Here is a 25,294-nt window from a genome sequence, read left to right on the forward strand (position 1 = left end):
AAGGAAAAACTACAGATAAAATTAAATCAAAGGAAGAAGGCTTATAAAGTTGCCAGAAATGGCAGTCAGCCTGATGATTTTCAGCACTTTTAAAACCAAAAATTTTAAAATGGGAAAAAATTGGTGAAGGGCTTCAAGGATCAGTTATTTTCCCTAAATTATTTACAATTTATATTAATAATCTGTAGGATGAAGCAGAGTGTAAGGTATCCAGAATTGCTGATAACTCTAAAATAGGTGCAAAGGCATACTGCACAGAGGATATTTGGACTCCACAATAGGATAAATACAGGTTGGGCAAAAGTCGGCAAATGGAGTTTAATGCTGAAAGTGTGAGGCTATGAACTTCAATAATAGAAATCAAAGGTAGACTGTTATCTAAATGGAGAGAAATTTAAGATAAAGTACAGTGGGACCTAGGTATTCTTGTGCAAGAGTTGCAAATGGTTAGTAGGCAGGTGCAGTGGGTAGTTCAGAAGGCAAGTGGCATCTTGATTGCAAGATGGTTGCAGTTTTGAATTTGGAAATAATGTTATAGTTGCTGAGGCCACACCTGGAGCACTGTGCACATTTCTGGTCTCACCTTTTAAGAAAGGATGTACTGACATTGGAGGCTGTCCAAAAGAGATTCACCAATTTAATTCCTGGGATAAGATGACTAAAGAAATTAGATCTGTATTCTTTAGAGTTTAATAGAATAAGGAGTGAGCTTATTGACACTTACAAGATTGTAAAGGAGCTTGATAGGGTAAACTTTGGCATGTTTTCACCAGTGGCAGAATCTCAAACAAGGGGACATTCTCTGGTCTTTGTAAGAAGAAGGGTGTACAGGCTAGATCACTGGAGGGTGATAAAAATCAGGGAATTCAGGGATGTGGAATTAGCAGAGAAGTTGAGTTGAGACCTGGGGCAGATTAGCCATGATCGTGTTGAATGGTGGGGCAGGGTGGCTTACTCCTACTCCTATTTTCTTATGTAAACTGGCAAAAAACATCAAAATCAGTTGGGTGGGCTTCTATAGGTATGCAAGGAGGAAAAAAATCTGCAGAAGCAAATACAGCCAGAGATGGGAGAATTTATACTGGGGAATAAGAAAATGTCAGAGAAATTTAACAACTCCTTTGTGTCCATCTTCACAGAAGGTGACACAGAAAAAAAACTGCCAGGTATACTAGTGAAGCAATGGTCTAGCAAGAATGAAGAACTGAAGGAAATCAGTATTAGTAAGGATGTAGTACTAGAGAATTTTGGAAGTCCAAATATCCCAAGTACCTATGATAGTGAGTACATTTGGTAATCATCCCTCAAAATTCTTGGATTTATGAAAAGGAATTGTGCTTTACTAATCAATTAAGAGTGCTTTGAGGATGCAACTGGTATAATTGATAAGGGAGAATTAGAGTATGTGATGTCTTTATTTTCAGAAGTATTTTGATAAAGTCCACATCAGAGATTGATCAATAAGGGTCAAGCACATGAAAATGGAGTAATATATTGGCACGAACTAAGAAATGGTTAACAGACCATTTGTCTGTGGCAACCAACTGTCTTATTTCTAATATAAAAGCAGTTGGGATTGCGACAGGAGGAAGATGTAAAAGAGGCTTTAGGGGACCTAAACAAAAAAAAAAGATAATGCTAGAAAAACTCATCATGTCAGGCAGCATCTGTGGAAAGAGAAACAATCAATGTTTTGGCTCCAAGGAATGGCTGCAGATTTAGAAAGTGCAATGTAAAAGCACAAGTCATACAAGAGTGTCAAAATATTATGTGCTGTTTGTAGAGCACACTACTTTCAAATCCCAGTACATTTAAAATATAATGTAAGTGTGAAGGGCTTATCATTAGTCCCTTGTGTCCCATAATTAACAACTTTGTCAAAGCAGTGAATAACTCCCTGAATCAAACACATCACATTTCAATCTTTATGGAGGAATCAGCAACTCATCCATGCTCCAAAGCCTAAATTTACTCAGCTTCTAGACAAAAAATTCAAGTTCACAAACTCAAATGCAAAAAATTGCAAATTGGAAAACAAAAAATACTGGAAACACTCAGCAACTCAAACTGTATCTGTGGAAATAGAAACATAGTTTAAGTTTCAATAGGATTCCATCAATACATCTCTGTATTCTTTCCCTTTCAACATTTCAAAAGAACCATTCCCTTTGCAACTCCCCAGTCCTAGAATACAGAATAGTACAGCACAGGAACAGGCTATGATGTCAACTCTTTAGCTCCCTGCACATGATCTATATCTCTCCGTTCACAGCCTGCTTACACATATAGCTAAATAGCTCTTAAATGCCACAATTGTATCTGCCTCCAATGGCACCCCTGACAGTCCATTCCAGGTACCTACCACTCAGTGGGAAAATAAAATGTAAATCTCCTTTAAACTTTCCCCCTCTCACATTCGACCTATGCCCTTTACTATTTGACATTTTCACTCTGAGAAAAATACAGGATAGATTGACTGTCTATCCTGTCTATGCCTCTCACAAATTTTATGAATTTCTATCAGGTCACCCCTCAGCCTCTGACGCTCTATGGAAAACAATACAAATTTGTTAAACCTTGCCTTTATAAGTTATAACTTGTCCTCTCTTCTGTGTCCACTTTGCTTCTCATGGCACTTCCCCATGCAACTGCAAGAATGTAACTCCTATCTCTTCACACCATCCAGGGACACAAACAGTCTTTCCCATTGAATTAGCAATTCATTTGTACTTCTCATCGAGTGTAGTGCATTCAATATTCACAATATGTTCTCCTCTACACTAACGAAACCAAACACAGTTTGGGCAATCGCTTCACAGATCATTAGTGTTCAGTCTACTGGGCAACCCTGAGCTCCTGTTATCTGTCTCTTTAATTCTCTGTCCCACTCCACTTTGATCTGTCTCTCTGTAGTCTCTTGCATCATTATATTAAGGCCCAACATAACACCACCTCATCTCCGTATGGTCACATTGTAGCTTGCCAGACTCAATACTCAATCTCACAAGTTCAGGTAGGTTGCTTTCTTTGTCTCTATCAGAATTGGCCTGGTCATCCATTATGTGCTATTAGCTCAGTATTTCTCTCTCCATTAGGTCAGACTTGCATGCTGAGCATATCCTGCATTTTACAATTCTTGCATTCCTGTCCTATTACATAGCTTCTACGAACAAACACCATGCCCCCTCTACCTCTTTCTCTCTATCCTCGTAACTGCCCCATTTTAACCAATAACCAAATTACCTCATTTATGGTTGATTCCCAGGGCAACTCCTTCCCCTCCTACCTGCAGCTTGATACAGACTCATTTTCTGTCCTTGTCAATTTTGACAAAGGGGCTTCAACTGAAAATATCAACTGTTTCTCTTTCCACAAATTCCTGATCTGTTGAGTGTTTACAGCATTTAAAAATCAACTGCACATTAGCACTTCAACTGATTATCTTACTTTAGTCTGGTCTCTGCAGATTACACCCTGATTCAGCCACTGTCCACTTTAAAAGCTAGGAGAGCAAAAGGAGGGGTGAAGAGGGGCAAGTCTGTAAGGTCTCTGCGGTAGAGTCTTGCCCAGATGACTTTGAACCTAACTGATTTATTTCACCTAGCAGGCTTCACTTTATCCTGAATTTCAAAGGCAAACCAGTTTAATACTTACCAAAAGGCACTGCAATGAGATAGACTTTATTTAAAAAGAGGATCAACAAGCCAGAGGTCATGAGATCAAAGACACTACTATCAGTCATGAAAATGAATGCGTTAAACCTCTGACCAGGAAAAGCTGCCAGACAGTAGTTGAAAACCCTGCAGATCACTAATGTCCTTCAGGGAGGAATACTTACCAAATCTGGCCTTGTATCGAATGGCTGATTACTAAGGATGGGCAGTGAATGTTGCCCAAATTATCAGAACAAATCATAAGAAAGCCATTGGTATTTAAACTGGTGTTACAACTGAGGTTTGTTGAAGATGGTGAGTCATGTTCAATATTTCAGAGGAATAGATAAATCGATAGATTTTACAAGACTAAGATGGTAGAAAGTTTCTGGTCATGGCAGCTCATGACAGCCACCTTTTCTGTTCAGTACATAGATTGTCTCAAACCATCTCACTTTACATAAATATGTTTACATATAATTTCCACCTATTATTCCCTTTCTGCCCAAGCTATTTATGTTTCTGATTGTATTTTGGGGTAATTGACTTTTCTTGACTTAAAAAGTCAATGTTACTGCAAGATTACACAAATTTTACCAGCGTACTCAAGCTAATTTACATACCTCATAATCTTTTATAATTCTGCACATGTTTAACAAATTAATCTGTACCTACTTATAATGCAGGCAGAATACACATCAGTACAAGGAATTAACTGCAGACTGCTTCTGTAAAGTAGTCAGTTTGGTGCCAAGTTATTGAAAAGAAACAAAGGCCCAAAGTGAATTCAAACAACAGTCAAACCTTGTTACAACAGAACCCTTGTTACACTTGGCACATTTAACTTTTCCCATTCACAGCTGCATCAGTCAGTTTGAGATTTGTCATTGGCAGGTTGCAGGGTTAGAAAAATGTTTAGAGCCAATGTGTTATAAATATAATAAAGAATGAAACTGATGCCAGCAATTTAAAGTACAGAATCTTGCGATGGTAAAAGTTATTGTTCAGAACTGTGAAAACCTTACATTCCAAGTTTGACACAAGCAGCAGATTACACAATGCACTACTGTGTTCAGCAGTTTGCCTTTTGCAAACTAAACATGAAAAACATTCATGGTTTAGATTTTTGTTGGAAAATTACAATCAATTTGCCCACAGATCACAGAAATGCAAAAACAAGAGTGCATTGAACCCCTTAAGCATGATTAGTTGGCAAATTGTTCAAAATATCACTGAGCCAAACAGATGGGAAAAGACCCAGGTTCTTTTCATTTTTTGCTCTCTTAGTTGACTCCAAATGGAGTTGTTGCAGAGAAAGTGATGGGGATAGCAAGAGCTGAATGACTAGGGTTCCCTTTTCTGATCACAGGCCAGGAAACAGTTCCAGGATGTTGAGCAGGTTCAGCTGTGATATATATCCACCTGCCCTCAGTTAAGCAGTCCACTGACATGGACTAGAGGACGGACCACTTGATCGAGATACTGAAGGGTGCTCGACATCTGTGGAACTGTACTCCCACCAAGAAGTCACATGATCAGAAAAGGGAAGAGAGAAAGGCATGGTTATCTGTTTACTTATTAAAGCTTGAAAATTCAATTCTTGTTTCCATATATAACACTATCACCTATAAAAACTGAATAAAATCAGACTAAGTCACTGCATTTGTACAGCAGTACACTAATCAAATGGTCACATTTATAGTCACCATTCATGCGCACACCAGAATCCATGTTTCCAGTTTACAGAAACCCATGTGAAGGAACACACCTCATTTTGAAAAACATCATAAAATTTACAACAGCATTAAATATTTAATGGAACTTTTTTTTTAAAAAAGAGGATCCAATTAGAAAGGCCCATTGATTGTAAAGGCACCAATTTTACTGATCTTAATCACAGACCTCTGCTGGAAAGTATGCGTTCCTTGATGTCAAGAAAGGACAAGATCCAGCTCTGCTGTGCCAAAATAACCCTCAACAATTAGCATAGAGGCCCACACAGGATGAGGTGCCTGCATAGTTATCATCTCAGTAATTTCATTAAGAGAAAGAGATGGGAAAATTTTGAGCTTATGGTAATTTTATGATAAAAGAACATCTTATAAAAACTCAATAAAAGACAATATTCAAACCATAAATAAAAGAACTCTTATCAAATGGAACTAGAACTTAATGCCTTCTCATATGTGTAACAAGAGTTTGGCTGCAGTGGTACTTTCTTCTGCAAATAGACATATTCTTTATCTTACTGCGAGCTCCGGACATGCCATGGCCCTGTGTTCTACCTGTATGGATGAGGATGTGTCTCTGTAGGTGGTAGTTAGTCCGGAAGGCTGCACTGCATTGCTCGCAGATGTGAGTCTTTGGAGATTTAACCATGAAGGTCCCATCTTCGCCGACTACCAGAATCTGAAAGGCAGAATATTCATATACAATGCTTTGTATGTTTACTGATAAGGCATTTGACTTGTCTTCAGAAACCCTTGCGAGGCAAATCACACCATGGACATACAAGACAACTACTACAGTATACATATTCTGCTACATATCAACTAGTACAATACTCTCATTACAACTGTTGCAGAAAAGGTTTAGAATGGACCAAAAGGTGATTTTTACCAAATACATATTTCAGTGTAAATGACATTTAATAGCAATACTCCAATATTGGAATTACTTTTGTTCCTGCCTCTCCTTTTTCTGCTTTACATCATTTGCTCTGCTACCAATCAATGACTGAATGATTTTTCTGCTCAAATATTAAGTAAACACAAAGTCTCAGATTGCTACCAAACCATGGCAACATTCAGCAGTATCTCAGCTGTACACAGCACCAGCGGAACTGTGTCCCATGGAACCTGCATTACATTAAGGGCTTATGACAGGATTATGCAGGGCCAGGATCTGTCGGTGCCATGGAAAATTGTAAAATGCACCTAGTAACAGGTAGTGCGAAGACAACTGCAGCACAGCACTGTGATAGATGATGCGAGTGCAAATGTACCACTATAGATAGTGCCAGTGAACAGAACCACAGTAACTCATTGTACCAACTGAGCTGTACTACAATAACAGTCTATACCAAGTGCAATTAAGCCATAAAAAAGATGGTGCCAATAGAGCTGCACCACAGCAACAGATGGTGCAGTGAAACAACATATCATCTCAGTGAAAATGCCCAAGGGGAATGGTTACTGCCAGTGAACTGCACCACAGCAACTGATGGTGCCGCTGCTACTGAAACATACTACAACAATGGATAATGCCAGAGGAACTAGACCACAATGACACGTTGTGGCCTAGTTGTGAAATTGGGCCACAGTAACTGATAGTGCTAATTGAACTCATATGATATTGCATTCCTTACAGCACTGGAAGCCATTCAGCCCATCAAGCCTACACTAGCTCTCAGAACAATCTAACCAATCCCATACCCTTACTTATTTTTCAATAGGCTATTTTCTCTCACATATATCCATTAAACATCCCCAATTCTCCAACTTACCTGCACACCAAGGGTGATTTACAGCAGCCAATTAACCTACCAACCCACACATCTTTAGGATGGGGGAGGAAGCCAGTCACAGGGAGAATGTACAAACTCCACACAGACAGCACCTACCAATACCAATGGGAAAATACAATAGGAAGAAATGGTGTCGACTGGATGGAGTTACAGCATGAGGTGGTTCTGCTGGAACTGTGCCTTGGGAACAGACCCTCCCAGTGGTACCAGTGTAAATGCACTACAGCATCAGTAAATGCCATGCAAAGTGCACCAAATGAAGAGATTTTGTCAGTGGAACTGCACCTTAGCAAAGGTGGTTTCAGTGGAATTAGACCTCCCTGACAGAAACAACCATATATAATTGTATCCCAAAAGGAGCTGATGCCAAGGGAACTACACCACAATAAAGGAAATTAATGATAAATAGCATTTAATCCAGAGTTGGTGTGACAAACACTGCATCCTCCAGCTATTGATGCCAGGGGAACCACACTTCAGCTGCACATGGTTCCCATGGGAACTATTCGCATTTCCTCGCCACATCCATCCAAACCAGGATGATCTGCAGGCTCTTTCTCCTTGACCCTGAAGCCCAACTAGTCTCCATTACCACCATTTTCAACTGCCTGTTGAACTTGTAATTACAATGAAAATGTTGATCGGACACTGACCATCTGATTTTTCCTTGCTCTTTCTAACCTAGCAGCTCTCCACTCACCAAGGGCCAACCCCAAAATTATCTTCAAGCCTGCAGACAAGTGCAATGTTGTGAATATGCACAATGACCTCTCCCTTGCAGATGCTAAATGCCATCTCTCTCACAGCTCTTCATACCTCCCCATTGGACTGTGCCTTTACCATTGAACATCAGGTCATCATCTTCCAGAGAGTCATCAGCCTCACTTCCTTGAGACCTTCCTTCCAGCCTCACAGTCCCCCATCCCCACACAGCCTGCTGCCAGCTCCTTTTCAAGATCCATAAGCAGGACATAAAAATGGATTCACTGTTTCAGCCCGCTGTTGCCCCAGAGAACTTTCTAGCTTGACTCTGTTTTCTACCCTGAACCAGTCCATTCCCACTTCAGTTATGTATCCTTCCTGGGAACTCGTCTCCACCTTCCCACTTCCATCTGTGACATTTATATTGCCCACTGTTTCCAGTTTTCTGGCTCCAATCAGCTTATTTAAATCACCAAAGTCCAACTCCTCGACACCTCAATCCCACACCTTTTTGACTCCTCCAACAGAAAACCAACCATTTGTCTTGCAACACACACTCATTCGCTGCCTGAACACTCTCACATTGAAAACTTCTTTAACTCCACTGCCTTTCTGCAAGGTACAGATTCAGGAAATTGCATGGCACCCAGCTAAGCCCATCTCTTCCATCGATACATGGAGCAGCCTTTATCTCAGCCTTATTCAGGACTTTTACCCTCAAATCTTTCTTCTGTCACACAGATGACATATCGGTACTGTTCTCTGCACTCAAACAGAACTTAGGAATTTGAGTGGATGCAAATTTCCTCCCTCCTCCCACTTATATGTGGCCCATACCTGACTCTTCCCTTTCCTTTCTTGACCTCTCTTTACCTCAGGTTCTAGGTTAGGAGCCAATCTCCATTATATACCCAGAGCCTCCCATGACTAAACCAACTGCTCTTCCTCCCACCCTGTTTTGTTCAGGGACTCCATTCCATTCTTCCAGTTTCTACATCTCTAGTCCAATTTAGTTTTGTGACAAGTTTCTACACCATTGCCCACAGACAGAGCAAGGATCAAGGTCTCTTATCCTCACCTTCCACCCCACCAGCCTCCACATGGAATGGACCATTCTTCAAAATTTTTCCAACATGATTCCACCATTAGACATGTCTTCTCTCTGCCTCCCCCCACCTTTTAGAATCCTGAAAGGGACCCTTCTCTTCATAATTCCCTGATTTGCTCTTTTTTCTGCAACTGCAGGAGTTGCAAACCTGCCCTTGTACCCCCTCCCTTCCTACTAACCAGGAACCCAACAGTCCTTCCAAACCAAGCAACAATTCACTTATATTTCTTCCAATCTAGTCTACAGCATTAGTGTTTAAAATGTGGTCACCTCTGCATTGGAAAAACAAAATGCAGATTGGCTGCAGCCTGAGCTTCCAAGTTGCATGTTACTTTAATTTTCTGTCCTACTTCCACTCAGATCTCCCAACCTTTAGCTTCTCATACTGCTCCAATGAAACCATATATAAGCACAGGAAAAACATCATATCTCCTTTCTAGGCACAATGCAGCTCTAAGGATTCATTACTGAATTTAACAACTTCAGAGAACCAGCTGTTTGTGTCAGACCTGGCAAGATTTGAGGCAGGGTCATCTTTAACTCAGTTTTTCATCTCTTCACAGATGATGTTTGATTTTCTCATTATTTCTGGCATTCCCTTTTGTCTCAAATTCCCAACAAACATTATATTCAGCCTCTCACACTCTCAGCTACTACAGGTACTTTCTACATTAAGTGTTACCTCAAGAAGGTGACATCTGTCATCTCAGATCACCACTATCCAGGCCATGACATCTTCTCACAGCTCCCATCAGGGAGGAAGTACAGAAGCCAGAAGTCCCACACCAATAGATTCAAGAACAGCTACTTCCCTTAACCATCTGGTTCTTGAACCAACCAGCACAACCCTAACATTACCTCAGTATAGAACTTTATACCTAACCCTACCTCAGTAGGGACAACTTTGCACTAAAAAGGACCATGCGGTTCTACTTGTGTTCTTCCAAGCTTACTTGACGTTGCTCTTGTGAATGCTCCTGATCTGATGTTGTGTGCCTGTAATGCTGTGTAGTTTTTCATTGCATCATTGCACACATACATAAACAAGATTTTATGACATTTGTTTCATTTCTACCTGGAGAAAATTGATCTCCAGCCCGCCAAAAACATACTCTCTCCAAACCTCCCTTCTATTATACCTTAGAACACACTTGTTTTCTTTCCACTTTTCTAGTACTGATTTAAGGTCAGTTACCTGAAACATTGTATGTTTCTCTGTCCAAAGATTCCACCTGATCTGCTAGGTGCCTTCTGATTTTGCTTTACAGTTGCAGATGCTGCAATAGAACCATGCAAACAGCAAAAGAATTTACCAGCGCAAGTACACTACAATTATGAATGATTCCAGCAGAACTGCACCACAACGGCAGGAGCATTTAGCAGATTGTGCCACAGAAGAAGCTGATGCCAGGAGAACTGCACAATAATAGATGCAGCTGCTGAACTGCTCCACGGTAGAGGCTGCTATGCCATGGCTACAGCTGTAGCATAGCAACAGTCATTGCTAGTTTAACTATGACACAGTGACACCAGAATAAATACATCACAATTATGGATGATGGCAACCTGAGTACAGTATAGTTATATGTGGCAGTCTGACATACAGGCCCAGTAAAACTATGCCACTGCACTACCCCAAAGAAACAGATGGCACTGGCACTGATCCTGAGGAGAGAAGCACAAGAAACCTAGAGGGAAGAACAGAACATTCCCAATCCTACATTAAGTTCATTTTGTCCCATTCAAACGTAGCATATACAATCAATAAAATGTCCACAAATGTATTATGGCATAAACATCATGCTCAGTGAAGTAGTTTTGGGTTTGATAGGAAATTCGAAAATGGAAGCTAAGAGATTGCTTTATTACCTTTGAAAGGTGCTAAAACAGCATTGTGAATCATCCTAAATTCTGGCTGGGGAGGGAGAGCAGCCAGATGTCTTGGCACATATTGGTACCAATGATACAGGAAGGAAAAGCAAAGAGGTCCTGAAGAGAAAATTTAGAGCTGAGAAGCAGGGCATCCAGTGTAGTAATTTCTGGATTGCTACCTATGCTACGCGCCCGTGAGAGTAGAAACAGGATGATTTGGCAGATAAATGCATGGCTGAGAAGCTGGTGCAGGGGGCAGGGCTTCAGGTTCTTGGATCACTGGGATCTCTTCTAAGGGAGGTATGACCAGTACAAAAGTGACAGGTTACACCTGAACCCGAGAGGGACCAACATTCTCGTGGGCAGGTTTGTTAGAGCTGTTGGGGAGGTTTTAAACTAATTTGGCAGGGGAAAGGGAACCGGAGTAAAGGGACTCAGGATAGGAAGGATGGTTTAAAAAAAAAAGCAAAGGTAGTGTGCAGTCAGATTGTCAGAAAGGGCAAGCAGATGATAGGACAAAATTGCAGCCAGCACGTGAATATCAGTGTATTAGGGATGCACAATCAAAGAGGGTAGCAATTCATTTTTAGAATCTTTTTATTGATATATAATCTTCAACAGTTATAAAATGCTACAAAACTTCAACAGATTAATATGTATACAATTAATAAAGCTGAAGAAAAAAACTGATCTTAAAATATAAAAATGAGAAAAAAAATTTATATATAGGAAAAAGGGAAAAAAAAGAACCCCATCTAACTAGGAAAAAAAACCCACTAACTACAAAAAAAAACACCCATTAGGAATCAACCCCCCGGAGCAATACATTCAACTATCATCTAAATATATTTTAAAAAGTCATCAACTGCCATTTCATATTTATAAAAAAAAATAAAATTGGAAGGATAACATACAACTTAATTCAAATTAAATGATAATATTTGACAAAAGAACCCCATCTTTTCTCAAAATCAAATCGAGGATCAAAAATTCTACTTCTAATTTTTACCAAACTAAGACATAACATCACTTGAGAAAACCATTCAATTAATGTAGGGGAAGAAATATCTTTCCATTTTAATAAAATAGCCCTTCTTGCCAGTAGTGTAACAAATGCGATTACATGTTGATCTGAAAATGAAATACCTTGAATATGATGCGGAACTATTCCAAATAGAACAGTCAATCTACTAGGTTGTAAATTAATTTTCAAAGCTTTAGAGATTGTAGAAAATAAAGATTTCCAGAACGATTTTAATGCAGAACATGACCAGGACATATGTGACAAAGTAGCTACTTCAGTTTTACATCTATCGCAATAGTTATCTATACTAGGAAATATCTCTCCTTTGTTAAGTAATAATGGTGTACAATTTTAAATTGAATTAAACAATGGTTGGCACATACAGAAGAAGAATTTACATTTTTCAAAACTTGAAGCCAATCTTCATTAACAAAGGTCATATTAAGTTCTCTCTCCCAATCTTACTTAATCTTTAGTGATAGGTTCTCTTTTTGTAACAAAAATAAATTATAAATTCTACTAATGGAACCTTTCACTAAGGGATTCAATTTCAAAATGGTATCCAACAAATCAGATTCTTGTAAATATTGTTGTAAAAAATGTCTAACCTGAAAATATTGCAAAAAATATGTATGAGCGAGAGAATATTTGTTCATTAACTCCTCAAAAGTCATCAATCGACCGTCACAAAATAAATCTGTAAAAGAATGAATGCCTTTATTTTTCCATAGAAGAAAAATAGGGTCAGTTGTTGAAGGTTTAAATGAGACGTTTCAATATAAAAAACTAGATAACTTAAATTGTTTAAAATTTAAAAAATTACAAAACTGAACCCAAATCCGTAAAGATTGTTTAATAACTGGATAAAGATTTAAATTTGGAATTTTAGAGAGCTGTAAAGGTAATGGAGCTCCTAAATTGAAGTTAAATAAAATTGTTTAACAGCTTTTAATTCCAAATCAACCCATAATGGTTTTTGGTTCTTATCAAGCCAATATAACCAAAAACATAATTGTCTAATATTCACAGCCCAATAATAGTCTTAAATTAGGAAGTGCAAGTCCACCATCTTTTTTAGATTTTTGTAAATGATACTTATTAATTCTTGGTCTCTTATTGTTCCAAATAAACGAAGAAATAAGAGAGTCAATTTGATCGAAAAATTTTTTAGTTAAAAAGATAGGTATATTTTGGAAAATGTATAAAAATCTAGGTAAAATCATCATTTTCACAGCATGAATACGACCTATTAAAGAAAGAGTAAGTGGATTCCATCTAGAAAATAGTTGTTTCATGGAGTCCATTAAAGGAACTATAGTCGCTTTATAGAGATATTTATATATTTTAGTCATTATAATACCTAAATATCTAAATGTATTAACAATTCTAAAAGGAATGTCATTGTATATACTAACAGGGACATTTAATGGAAACAATTCACTTTCATTCAAATTAAGTTTATATCCTGAAAATTTACCAAAATCTTTTAGTATTTCCAAAAGATTAGGAATTGATTCCTCAAGATTTGAAATAAAAAACCAAAAGATTATCTGCATAAAGAGAAATCTTATATATGGTTCCATTCATAGAGATACCATGAATATTTTTAGCTTCACGTAATGTTATAGCTAAAGGTTCCAATACAAGGTTAAATAATAAAGGACTTAATGGACATCCTTGTCTAGTGCCACGAGAAAGTGAGAAAAAAGACCTGCAATTATTAGTAATAACCATGGCAATAGGATTCTTATAAATCATTTGAATCCATCTATTAAAATTATTACCAAAACCAAATTTTTCTAATACTTTAAACAAATATGGCCACTCAACTCTATCAAATGCCTTTTCTGCATCGAGAGAGGTAACACATTGAGGTTGTTTAGATAATGAAGAATATATCATATTCATCAATCTCCGGACGTTAGAGAAAGAATAACAGCCTTTAATAAAGCCTGTTTGATCCACAGAAATTACTTTAGTTAAAATATTTTACAAGCAATTAGCCATTATTTTAGAGAGAAATTTTGCGTCCACATTTAATAGCGAAATAGGTCTACATGATGAGCATTCAACAGGATCTTTATCTTTTTTAAGAATTAAGGAAATAGATGCTTCATAAAAAGGTGGTAAATTACCCTTCTCAAAGGATTCATGAAATATTTCCAAAAGATACGGAGAAAGTAACCTTCCAATTTTTGGTAAAATCCCACTGAATAACCATCAAGTCCAGGAGCTTTACCTGATTGCATTGATAAAATAGCTTTCTGAATTTCATGCTCGGTAATTGGAGCATCAAGCATCTGTTGATCTTCAAGAGAAATCTGTGGAAATTTAATCTTATGTAGGAAAGCCTTCATTTTAGAGGAATCTGCAGGAAATTGAGATCTATAAATATCAGAATAAAAATCTTGAAAAGTATTATTAATGTCCTCATGATTACTTACTATATCTCCATTGTTTTTATGAATCTTTAAGATTTGTCTTTTAGCTCTGGCTGCTCTTAATTGAGAAGTTAAGAGTTTATTATTTTTATCCCCAAAGATATAAAACTGACTTTTCAATTTAAGCAAATATCCTTCAATAGTACATGTTAATAATAAATTATACTGTGATTGTAGTTCTACTCCTTTTAAATGAAACGTTTGGAGAGATTGCATTGATGTTATCTAATTCTTTAATTTTTTTTAAGAGATTTTATCTAATTCCAATCTTGTTTGTTTCTTCAGTTTAGCTATATATGAAATAATTTGACCGCGTAGATAAGCTTTTAATGTATCCCAAATTACTAACTTAGAGACGTTTCCTATATTATTAAATAGAAAAAACTCTTTTATCTGAGCTTCGATAAACTCAACAAATTCTGAACTTTGTAATAAATGTTCTGGAAAATGCCAAAATGGTCTGGTAGAAACAACATCTTTCAGTTCAAATATTAAGTTTAAAGGAGCGTGATCAGAAATAGCAATCGCATCATACTCACATTTCTGAACATTGAATAAAAGTCGAGGGTCAACTATAAAATAGTCGATTCTCGAATATTTATTATGAACATGTGAAAAAAAGGAGTATTCTCTATCACTAGGGTGCATATGCCTCCAGACCTCAATTAAACCATAATCAATTAAAAAGGAATTACTAAGTGATGCAGAACGATTAGGAAGTTGATATTTGGATGATGACTTAACCATTAAAGGATTTAGACAAGTATTAAGATCACCACCCATTAATAACATATATTCATTTAAATCGGGTAATAGAGCAAAAACAGTTTTAAAAAATGAAGGATCATCAACATTTGGTCCATAAATATTAACCAAAACCATTTTCCTATTACAAATTATTCCTTTAACAATCAAAAATCTACCATTAATATCAGCTATAATATCCTCCTGATTAATAGGAATATTAGAATCAATAAAAATAGAAACACCTCTAGTTTTACTCTGGGAATTTGCGTGAAACTGAGGACCCTTCCAAAATTTAAAAAAAATCAATTTTTATCACATAACCTGATATGCGTCTCTTGAGCAAAGATTATATCAGGCTGGAATCGGTTAATAACTTTAAATTTTTCTTACGCTTAATAGGATGATTCCAACCACGAACACTCCAAGTTAAAACATCTAGCTGTTTAGATATCATCATGGAACTTTGTATCTAAAAACAATAGTTAGACGCATGTCAGGATAAGGTAGTCGAAAATGGCGGAGATGAACAACAATAAAAATAATTGACGTATGCTCCAGGATTCCATAATGGGGGAAAAAAAGAAAAAAAGTCCCACCCAAACTACAAAGCCCAGAAACAAGTCGATATCAATCGACGCAAGCCCCAAGAAAAGCATAGATGCAGATACATCTCCGCCTAAGTAAAAAAAGAAAAAAAAATCTGTACTGCATCAAAGAGGGTAGCAATTACAGTGTTCAACATGTTATATCTCAATGCACGGAGTAGAAGAAATAAGGTGGATGATCTTGTTGCACTATTACAGATTGTCAGGTCTGATGTTGAGGCCATCACTGAATCGTGGTTGAAGGATGGTTGTGGTTGGGAGTTGAATGTCCAAGGTTACACATTGTATCAGAGGGATAGGAAGGTAGACAGAGGGGGTGGTGTGGCTCTGCTGGTAAAGAATGGTATCAAATCAGTAGAAAGATGTGACATAGGATCGGAAGATGTTGAATCCTTGTGGGTTGAGTTAAGAAACTACAAAGGTAAAAGGACCCTGATGGCAGTTTTATACAGGTTTCCCAACAGTAGCTGAGATTACTGTGGACCACAGATTACAACAGGAAATAGAAAAGGTGTGTCAAAAAGGGCAATGTTATGATAGTCATGGGAGATTTCAACATGCAAGTCGATTGGGAAAATCAAGTTGGTAATGGATCTCAAGAGATACTGGCAGGGATGACAGCAGAGCAGCAATGGCTTGAGTTTCTGTGAAAAATGAGGAAGGTGCAGGATAGACGTATTCCAAAAATGAAGAAATACTCAAAATACCAAATTAATACAACCGTGGATGACCAGGGAAGTAAGTCAAAGCTAATGTAAAAGCAAAACAGAGGGTTTACAACAAGGCAAAAATTAGCAGGAAGACAGAGAATAGGGAAGCTTTTAAAAACCTACAGAGAGCAACTAAAATAACCATTAAGAAGGAAAAAATGAAATATAAAAGCAAGCTAGCAAACAATATCAAGTGGATAGTAAAAGCTTTCCCAAATATGTAAAAAGTAAGAGAGATGAGAGTGGATATAGGATCATGAGAAATTGAGGCCAGAGAACTATTAACAGGGGACAAGGAAATGGCAGAGGAATTAAATGAGTATTTTATATCTGTCTTCACTGTGGAAAACACTAGGAGTGTGCCAGATGTTGAAGGGTGCGAAGGAACTGCACCTTGGGTTCTGAAAGAAGTAGAGGTGGGGATTATGGAGGCATTAGTAATCATCTTTTAAAAACCACTGGACTCTGGCATGGTGCCTGAGGACTGGAAAATTGCAAATGTCACTCCACTCTTTAAGAAAGGAGGAATGCAGCAGAAAGGAAATTATAGACCAGTTAGCCTGACCTCAGTGGTTGGGAAAAAGTTAAAATCAATTGTTAAGGATGAGGTTATGGAGTGCTTGGTGATACAGGACAAGGTAGGATAAAGTCAGCATGGTTTCCTGAAAGGAAAATCTTGCCTGATGAACCTGTTAGAATTCTATGAGGAGATTACAAGTAGGATAAATAAAGGGGATGTAGTGGACTTTCAGAAGGCCTTTGACAAGGTGCCACACATGAGGCTGCTTATCAAGCTAAGAGTCCATGGTATTACAGGAAAGTTACTGGCATGGTTAGAGCATTGCCTGATTGGTAGGAGGTAGTGAGTGGGAATAAAAGGATCCTTTTCTGGTTGGCTGCCAATGACTAGTGGTGTTCCATAGAGGTCGGTGTTGGGACCACTTCTTTTTATGCTGTATATCAATGATTTAGATGATGGAATAGATTGTTGCCAAGTTTGCAGAAGATATGAAGATTGGTGGAGGAGCAGGAAGTATTGAGGAAACAGGTAGGCTGCAGAAGAACTTAGATTAGGAGAGGAATAGCCAAGAAAGTGGCAAAAGAAATACAATGTTGGAAAATGCATTTTCATGCATTTTAGTAGAAATAAATGTGCAGACTATTTCCTAAACGGGGAGAAAATCCAAGAATCTGAGATGCAAAGAAACTTGGGAGTCCTTGTGCAGAACACTCCAAAGGTTAACTTGCAGGTAGAGTCAGTGGTGAGGAAGGCAAATGCAATGTTAGCATTCATTTCAAGAGTCTAGAATACAAGAACAGGGTTGTGATGCTGAGGATTTATAAGGCACCGGTGAGGCTTCACCCAGAGTATTGTGAACAGTTTTGGGCTCCTCATCTAAGAAAAGATGTGCTGGTATTGGAGAGGGTTCAGAGGAGGTTCACAGGGATGATTCCGGGAAAGAAAGGGTTATCATATGAGGAATGTTTGATAGCTCTGGGTCTGTATTCACTGGAATTCAGAAAGATGAGAGGGGATTACAATGAAATCTTTCAAATGTTGGAAGACCTAGACAGAGTAGATGTGGAAAGGATGGTTCCCATGGTGGGAGAGTCTGGGACAAGAGGGCACAGCCTCAGGATAGATGGGAATCCATTTAAAACAGAGATGTGGAGAAATTTCTTTAGCCAGAGGATGGTGAATTTGTGGAATTTGTTACCAGAGGCAGCTGTGAAGGCCAGGTCATTGGGTGTATTTAAGGCAGAGTTTGACAGGTTCTTGATTGGACACGGCATCAAAGGTTACAGGGAGAAGGCCAGGAAATAGGGTTGAGGGAAAAAAAACAAATTAGCCATAATTGAATGATGGAGCACAGTCAATGGGCCAAATGGCCTAGTTCTGCTCCTATGTCTTCTGGTCTTAAATCTGTTTGCAATAGTTCTCCAAAGATCAAAAACTTGGGTTTCAAGGTTCAAAGGTGCTGTCCCGTTTCTCTGCACGGGACCACATAAATACTGGAAGTCAGTGGCAGAGCAATATTCCCTATTTCAAGCTCTTGAAGGTGGTAGCATTTAGCCTCACTGGCACACCTGCAACCAGCTGATAAAAGGACATGCCACAATAAAAGCCTCACAGCTTAGCTCCACAGGGAGTGTCGATACTCTCTGTGACATTCTGTTACATTCTCTCTTCACAAGAATCATCCTAGGAATGACAGGGTTAATGTATGAGAAGTACTTGATTGCTCTGGACCAGTACTTACTGGAATTTAGAAGAATGAGTGGGAACTCATTGAAACGCATCAAATATTGAAAGGCCTAAATAGACTGGACATGGAGAGGATGTTTCTTGTAGTGGGGGTGTCTAGGATGAGAGGGCATATTCTCTGAATGCCGAGGGTGAGGGGATTGAATCCTCCACATTGCCACAGACAGTGTGGAGGCCAAGACATTGGGTATATTAAAATTGGAGGGTAATAGGTTTTTGATTAGGCATCAAAAGTTATGGTGAGAAGAAAGGAGTTTGAGTGGGATAATAAACCAGCCATGATGGAATAGCAGAGCAGACTCTAATTCTGCTCCTATGCTTTATGGTCTTACTGGATGACTGGATAAATAAAATAGTACAGCACAGAAACAGGCCTTTTACCCCTCTGTGTCTGCATCAAACAAAATGATAAGTTAACCAAATCCCATCTGCCTGCAAATAGTGTCTGCATGTTCACAGGCCTGTCTAAATGTCTCCTAAACACCGGTATCAGAGTTTGCAATGACAATGGTAGGACAGGCATGTTGGGATGAGAGGGATCAGAGCATGCTGGTGAAGAGTGGTGCAAGGGAAATCTCTGTAATAACAAGGATGCAGTCTCAGAATATCTGTACTTTGGGGAAGCCTGCAATGCAGGAAAATGCCCATGGCCAGGCTGTCTGCTCCAATGGGCAGAGAGAAAATAAGTCTCTACTTGAGCATAGAGTTTCAGTGACTTCCAAAAAGCAAGCAGCAAACTCTGACACGCAATGGAGATCAGCAGACACAGCCAGAAGTGATCCTGAGGCCAAGAAGCTGAAAGCAAACACTGAACTCCAAGAGCAAAGCAGTCCAGGCAACGGCCTGCAGGCAATGAGCTTCTGATCTCTCTACATTCTTCCATCTGTGGCTTCTTCTGCAGTTTTACTTTTAATTGCTCCGTCATTGGTTACCATGTCTTCAACTGATAAGTCTCAAAGCTTTGGAATTCTCTCTCTAAACTTCTCTGCCACTTTTTAGGTGGCAACATGGAAAAATTAGCTCTATAACTAAAGTTTCAGTTACCTCTATCTTTCTATGGTTGTCAAATTTTGAAGTACCTTGGATGAATTTCACCCATGAAATGTATCCTATTACAAAAGGTAGTAAAGGAAAATACAAATTAAGATATTCCTGGGAAATTGCCCAGTGATACTATATGGAGAGAACTTAGAAATAAGAAGGGGTGATCACTTCGATGGGATTGTTATACAGAACCCCCTCCCCCCCATAGTCAATGGGAATTAGAGGAACAAATATGTAAGGAGATCATAGATAGCCGTAAAAACAATAGGACTGTAAAAGTAGGTGATTTTAACTTCCTTCTTATTATCTGGTACTACCTAGACCAAAAGGCATGGATAGGTTGGTTTTTGTTAAGCGTAGAATGTTTTCTCAAGCAATATGTATATGGCCCTACTTGACCTACTCTTGGGAAATAAGGCAGGACAAATGATTTATGTGTTAGTGGAGAGCACTTTGAGACTAGTGATCATTATTATCTTAGGTTTAAAGTAGATAGAGAGGAAGATATCACTACTGGTCTTCAAGTTAAAGTCCTAAATTGGGGCAAGGCTAATTTTGATTATACAAAACATGAATTTGCAAAGGTTGAATAGGAAGGGCTGTTTGCAGATAAAGGAACATTTGACAAATGGGAGGCTTTTAAAAGTAGATCCGGCAAGTTCAGGGTTAAAATTTTTGTTAGAGTGAAAGTCAAAGCTAGCGTGAGTAGAGAACCCTGGATGACAAGGGCCATTGAGGCTCTGGTCAGGGAAAAGATGAATGTCAGGTAGTGGCAGCTGGGATCAAGCAAATCCCTGGAATATGAGACATGTTACAGGTACACTTAAGAGGGAAATAAGGAGAGCAAATGAAGACATTGGATAGCTTTGGCAGATAAGATAAGGGGGAATCTCAAGAGATCCTGTAAGAATATCAAGAGCAAAAGGATCACAGAGTTCCCTACTCCTGCCAGCCTTGACCTTCACTCTAATAGGAGTTTTAACCATGAACTGATCGTATCTTACTTTCAAAAGTCTCTCACTTATCAAATGTCACTTTATCTCCAAACAGCCTCTCCCTTAAGGATAAATGCGGTTATCTACATGTGGAACGACAGGAGATGTGTGAAGTCTTAAATTAATATTTCTCTTCTGTATTTATTGTGAAGAAAGTCAGCAAAGAAAATAGTGATGTCTTGCATATCAACATGATGAAAGAGAAGGTGAACACGGTCTTCAGGTTCATAAAGGCGGATAAGTCCTTGGGCCATGCATCTGAAAGAGGTCTTGGACAGAAGGTAGGGAGACCCCAATAACCTTCTCTGCTCCCCTAACCACCCTCTGCAAGACTTTTTTTTATCAACAACACTGCAGCTGGAGTACCAGGTTGTGATGCAAAAGGTCACCACGCCTCTGTAGAATGTAGTTAAGACATTAGTGGGGAGTGATGCTTGATGAAGCTTCCTCAGAAAGTGCAATCTCTGCTGGGCCCGTTTCACAATCCCAGTGGTGTTACTGGACCAGGTGAGATTGTCCGAGATCTGCACCCCAAGGAACTTGATGTTTTCCACTCTCTCCACTATGGAACCGCTGATGCTGAGGGGTGTGTGCTCAGGCTGAGACCGTCTGAAATCAACGATCATCTCCTTGGTTTTGGTGACATTAAGCATCAAGTTGTTTTCACTGCACGAGCTCTCTAGGTGTTTGACCTCCTCCCTGTACATTTTTTTATCATTTTTGCTGATGAGCCCCACCACTGTGGTGCTCACCTAGATGTGCTGTCACCATCATCAACAGTTTTTGAAGAAACTGTTGTGCCAGTTTCAGCACCAGTTCCTGATGCTTCACTCATTTTTCAAGATGAAGATGTTGATGATCCTGACAACCCCACACTTGCAGACATGTAACTTTGCCTGAAGTTATATTAAACGTCTCACTTTAGAAGCGGAAGTGCTCAACTGTTTTGTACAAGTTAATTCCTGTACATTTACCTGCACCCTTTATTTTATTTGTCCCTATACAGTATATTACTTGTACTAAAATTTCACTTGCTACTCATTTATTATTTGTTTCATTATTATCTAACTTCTACTGATTTACATGATATTTTACAAGTATGATGAGGCAGTTAGCTATTGCTTAGTGTGATCCTTCTGTAATTTGGCATTTTCATTAATCCGGCACTCCTCAGGTCCCAATGGTGCCAGATAAAAGCAGGTCGACCTGTAATAAATAAATAAGCAATAAATGTTGAGAAATGAGGTGAAGAGTCCTTGAAAGTGAGTCCACTGATTGTGGGAACATTTCTTTGATCGGGCAAGTGAAGTTGAGTTAAGTTATCCCTTCTGGTTCAGGAGCCTGATGTTTGAGGGGTAGTAACTGTTCCTGATCCTAGTGGTGAGTCCTGAGGCTCCTGTACCTTCTTCCTGATGGCAGCAGCGAGAAGAGAACATGGCCTGGGTGGTGGGAATCCCTGATGATGGATATTGCTTTCCTGTGACTGCATTTCGTGAAGATGCGCTCAGTGGTGGGGAGGGCTTTACCCGTGATGGACTGGGCTGTATCCACTACTTTTTGTAGGATTTTCCATTCAAGGGCATTGGTGTTTCCATACCAGGCTGTGAAGCAGCCAGTCAATATCCTCTCCACAACACACCTATAGAAGTTTGTTAAAGTTTTAGATGACATGCTGTATTTTCACAAACTCCTAAGGAAGCAGAGGCACTGTTGAGCTTTCTTCATAATTGCACTTGCGTGCTAGGTCCAGGACTGGACCTCCGAAGTAAGACTTCCTCTGGCAGCTCATTCCACTTATGCACCACCCTTTGTGTAAGCAAAAGGCTTGCCTCTCAGGTCCCCGTTAAGGTGAAAGGGATGGATTCAACAAGGGCCTAAGAGGCAAGCTTTTTGCTTACACAAAGGGCAGTGCGTCAGTGGGATTAGCTGCCAGAGGAAGTGGTTGAGGCATGTATATTAACAACTTTACAATAACTTGCCGGCTGAACAGGTACATGGATTAGAACATTTTGGGCCAAATGCTGACAAATAGGTAAGTCTTGGATAAGACATCTTAGTCAGCATGGACCAGTTGGGCAGGACATATGCAGTAAATGACAGGGCATTGGAGAGTGTTGTAGAACACAGAGACCTGGGGGTACACCATGTACTTCCCTAAATGTAGCAACACAGAAGAATCAAGATGATGCTTTAAAAAAAGTAATCATTTTTGAGTGGTGGATCATGTTTGGTGAGTGAAACAGACCAAATCTCCTGTTGCTAAGACAACATTTCAAACTCGCTGTCGCATTTACTCTTTCCCAATCCATCAGGATACAGTAAAGTGATGAAAATTACATTATTCAACATCTTCCAAAATATCGACTTCAGTTTTGTACAAAATGCCACACAAATCCAGAGCTCTGGGTTTCCACTTGATCTTCACCTAGATATCAGTACAATCTAGGAAGAGCCAAATAGTTAAAATCTAAGTAAGGTACACCCATTGCTAACAAGGGTCAAGTTTTCACACTCGATGTTTTCACACTGGTTTGAAAATCAATTGTGGAAAAATGTAATTAGCTCCCAACCACAAAATAAGACAGATGTGAAATTTTACAATGAAGTTCAGGATAATGAGATTAAGCACAAACATGGTTTAATTTTCCCTCAGGATTCCTAATGGAAATTCTAGGATCTATGTTTTAAAAATTAGGGGCACTGGCCATACCCTTCAACAAGGGGTCTCACCAAAGCTGAGGACGTGGCTCACTACCCATCACCTTCATCTTAATTAACTAAAATACGAGATGGGAATTAGCAAAGCTCTGGGAGGGTGCTCTCAATGTACAAACCCCATTTCCAGAAAAGTTAGGATATTTTCCAAAATGCAATAAAAACAAAAATCTGTGATATGTTAATTCAAGAGAATCTTTATTTAACTGACAAAAGTACAAAGAAAAGATTTTCAATAGTTTTACTGACCAACTTAATTGTATTTTATAAATATACACAAATTTAGAATTTGATGGCTGCAACACACTCAACAAAAGTTGGGACAGAGTTAAAATAAGATTGAAAGGTGTACAGAATATTCAAGTAACACTGGTTTGGAAGACTCCACATTAAGCAGGCTAATTGGTAGCAGGTGAGGTATCATGACTGGGTATAAAAGTAGCGTCCATCAAAGGCTCAGTCTGTGCAAGCAAGGATGGGTCATGGCTCACCCTTTTGTGCCAAAATTCATGAGAGAATTGTTAGTCAGTTCAAAAGGAACATTTCTCAACGCAAGGTTGCAGAGAATTTAGGTCTTTCAACATCTACAGTACATAATATTGTGAAAAGATTCAGAGAATTCAGAGACATCTCAGTGAGTAAAGGACAAGGTCGGAAACCACTGTGGAATGCACGTGATCTTCGAGCCCTCAGGCGGCACTGCCTAAGAAACCGTCATGCTACTGTGACAATTATAGCCACCTGGGCTCGGGAGTACTTCGGAAAACCATCGTCACTTAACACAGTCCATCGCTGCATCCAGAAATGCAACTTGAAACTGTATAACACAAGGAGGAAGCCATACATCAACTCTATGCAGGAACACCAGCGAGTTCTCTGGGCCCGAGCTCATCTCAGATGGACCGAAAGACTGTGGAACTGTGTGCTCTGGTCAGATGAGTCCACATTTCAGCTAGTTTTTGGAAAAAACGGGCCTCAAGTTCTCCATGCCAAAGATGAAAACGACCATCCTGATTGTTATCAGCGAAAGGTGCAAAAGCCAACATCTATGATGGCATGGGGGTGCATCAGTGCCCACAGCATGGGTGAGTTGCATGTATGTGAAGGTACAATTGACTCTAAGGCATATATTAGGATTTTAGAGAGACATATGTTGCCATCAAGGCAACGTCTCCTCCCGGGACGTCCATGCTTATTTCAGCAGGACAATGCCAGACCACATTCTGCATGGGCTACAACAGCGTGGCTTTGTAGACACAGAGTGCGTGTGCTTGACTGGCCTGCTGCCAGTCCAGATCTATCTCCTATTGAAAATGTATGGCGCATCATGAAGAGGAGAATCAGACAACAGTGACCACGGACTGTTGAGCAGCTGAAGTCTTATATCAAGCAAGAATGGACAAAATTTCCAATTGCAAATCTACTACAATTAGTATCATCAGTTCCAAAACGATTAAAAAGTGTTATTAAAAGGAAAGGTGATGTAACACAATGATAAACATGCCTCTGTCCCAACTTTTGTTGAGTGTGTTGCAGCCATCAAATTCTAAATTTGTGTATATTTATAAAATACAATTAAGTTGGTCAGTAAAACTATTGAAAATCTTTTCTTTGTACTTTTGTCAGTTAAATAAAGGTTCACGTGAATTAACATATCTCAGATTTTTGTTTTTATTGCATTTTGGAAAATATCCCAACTTTTCTGGAAATGGGGTTTGTACTACCATATGGCTGACAAATGTTGCCTTAAGGCTAATTTATTCAGTATTCACCAATCCCCTGACAAAGTTATGACAAGGAATTGGAGAAATAACTAAAGAATATCACCCTTCTTCAAATATCATTGAAAGAAACTCTGAAGGTTCAGACATGAAAAATATATTGGA

At 38.9% G+C, this 25,294-nt stretch overlaps 1 protein-coding gene across 5 annotated transcripts in view; it reads right to left on the reverse strand.

Annotated features, from left to right (window-relative positions):
• The window catches only part of LOC132384731 (zinc finger protein 148-like), a 108,339-nt gene that overhangs the window by 47,250 nt on the left and 35,795 nt on the right, over positions 1–25,294 (reverse strand). For 3 of the 5 annotated variants that reach the window (XM_059956150.1, XM_059956149.1, XM_059956148.1), the window contains one exon: positions 5,939–6,062. In XM_059956150.1, the coding sequence (XP_059812133.1) occupies positions 5,939–6,062 (124 nt within the window). Of the gene's footprint in view, positions 1–5,938; positions 6,063–12,493; positions 12,583–14,124; positions 14,254–15,463; positions 15,543–25,294 lie in introns of all 5 variants that reach the window. The other 2 variants (XM_059956146.1, XM_059956147.1) reach the window with 2 other exon arrangements.

This window comes from Hypanus sabinus, chromosome X1 (genome assembly GCF_030144855.1).
Source record: "Hypanus sabinus isolate sHypSab1 chromosome X1, sHypSab1.hap1, whole genome shotgun sequence".
In the NCBI taxonomy this organism is placed as follows: Eukaryota; Metazoa; Chordata; class Chondrichthyes; order Myliobatiformes; family Dasyatidae; genus Hypanus; species Hypanus sabinus.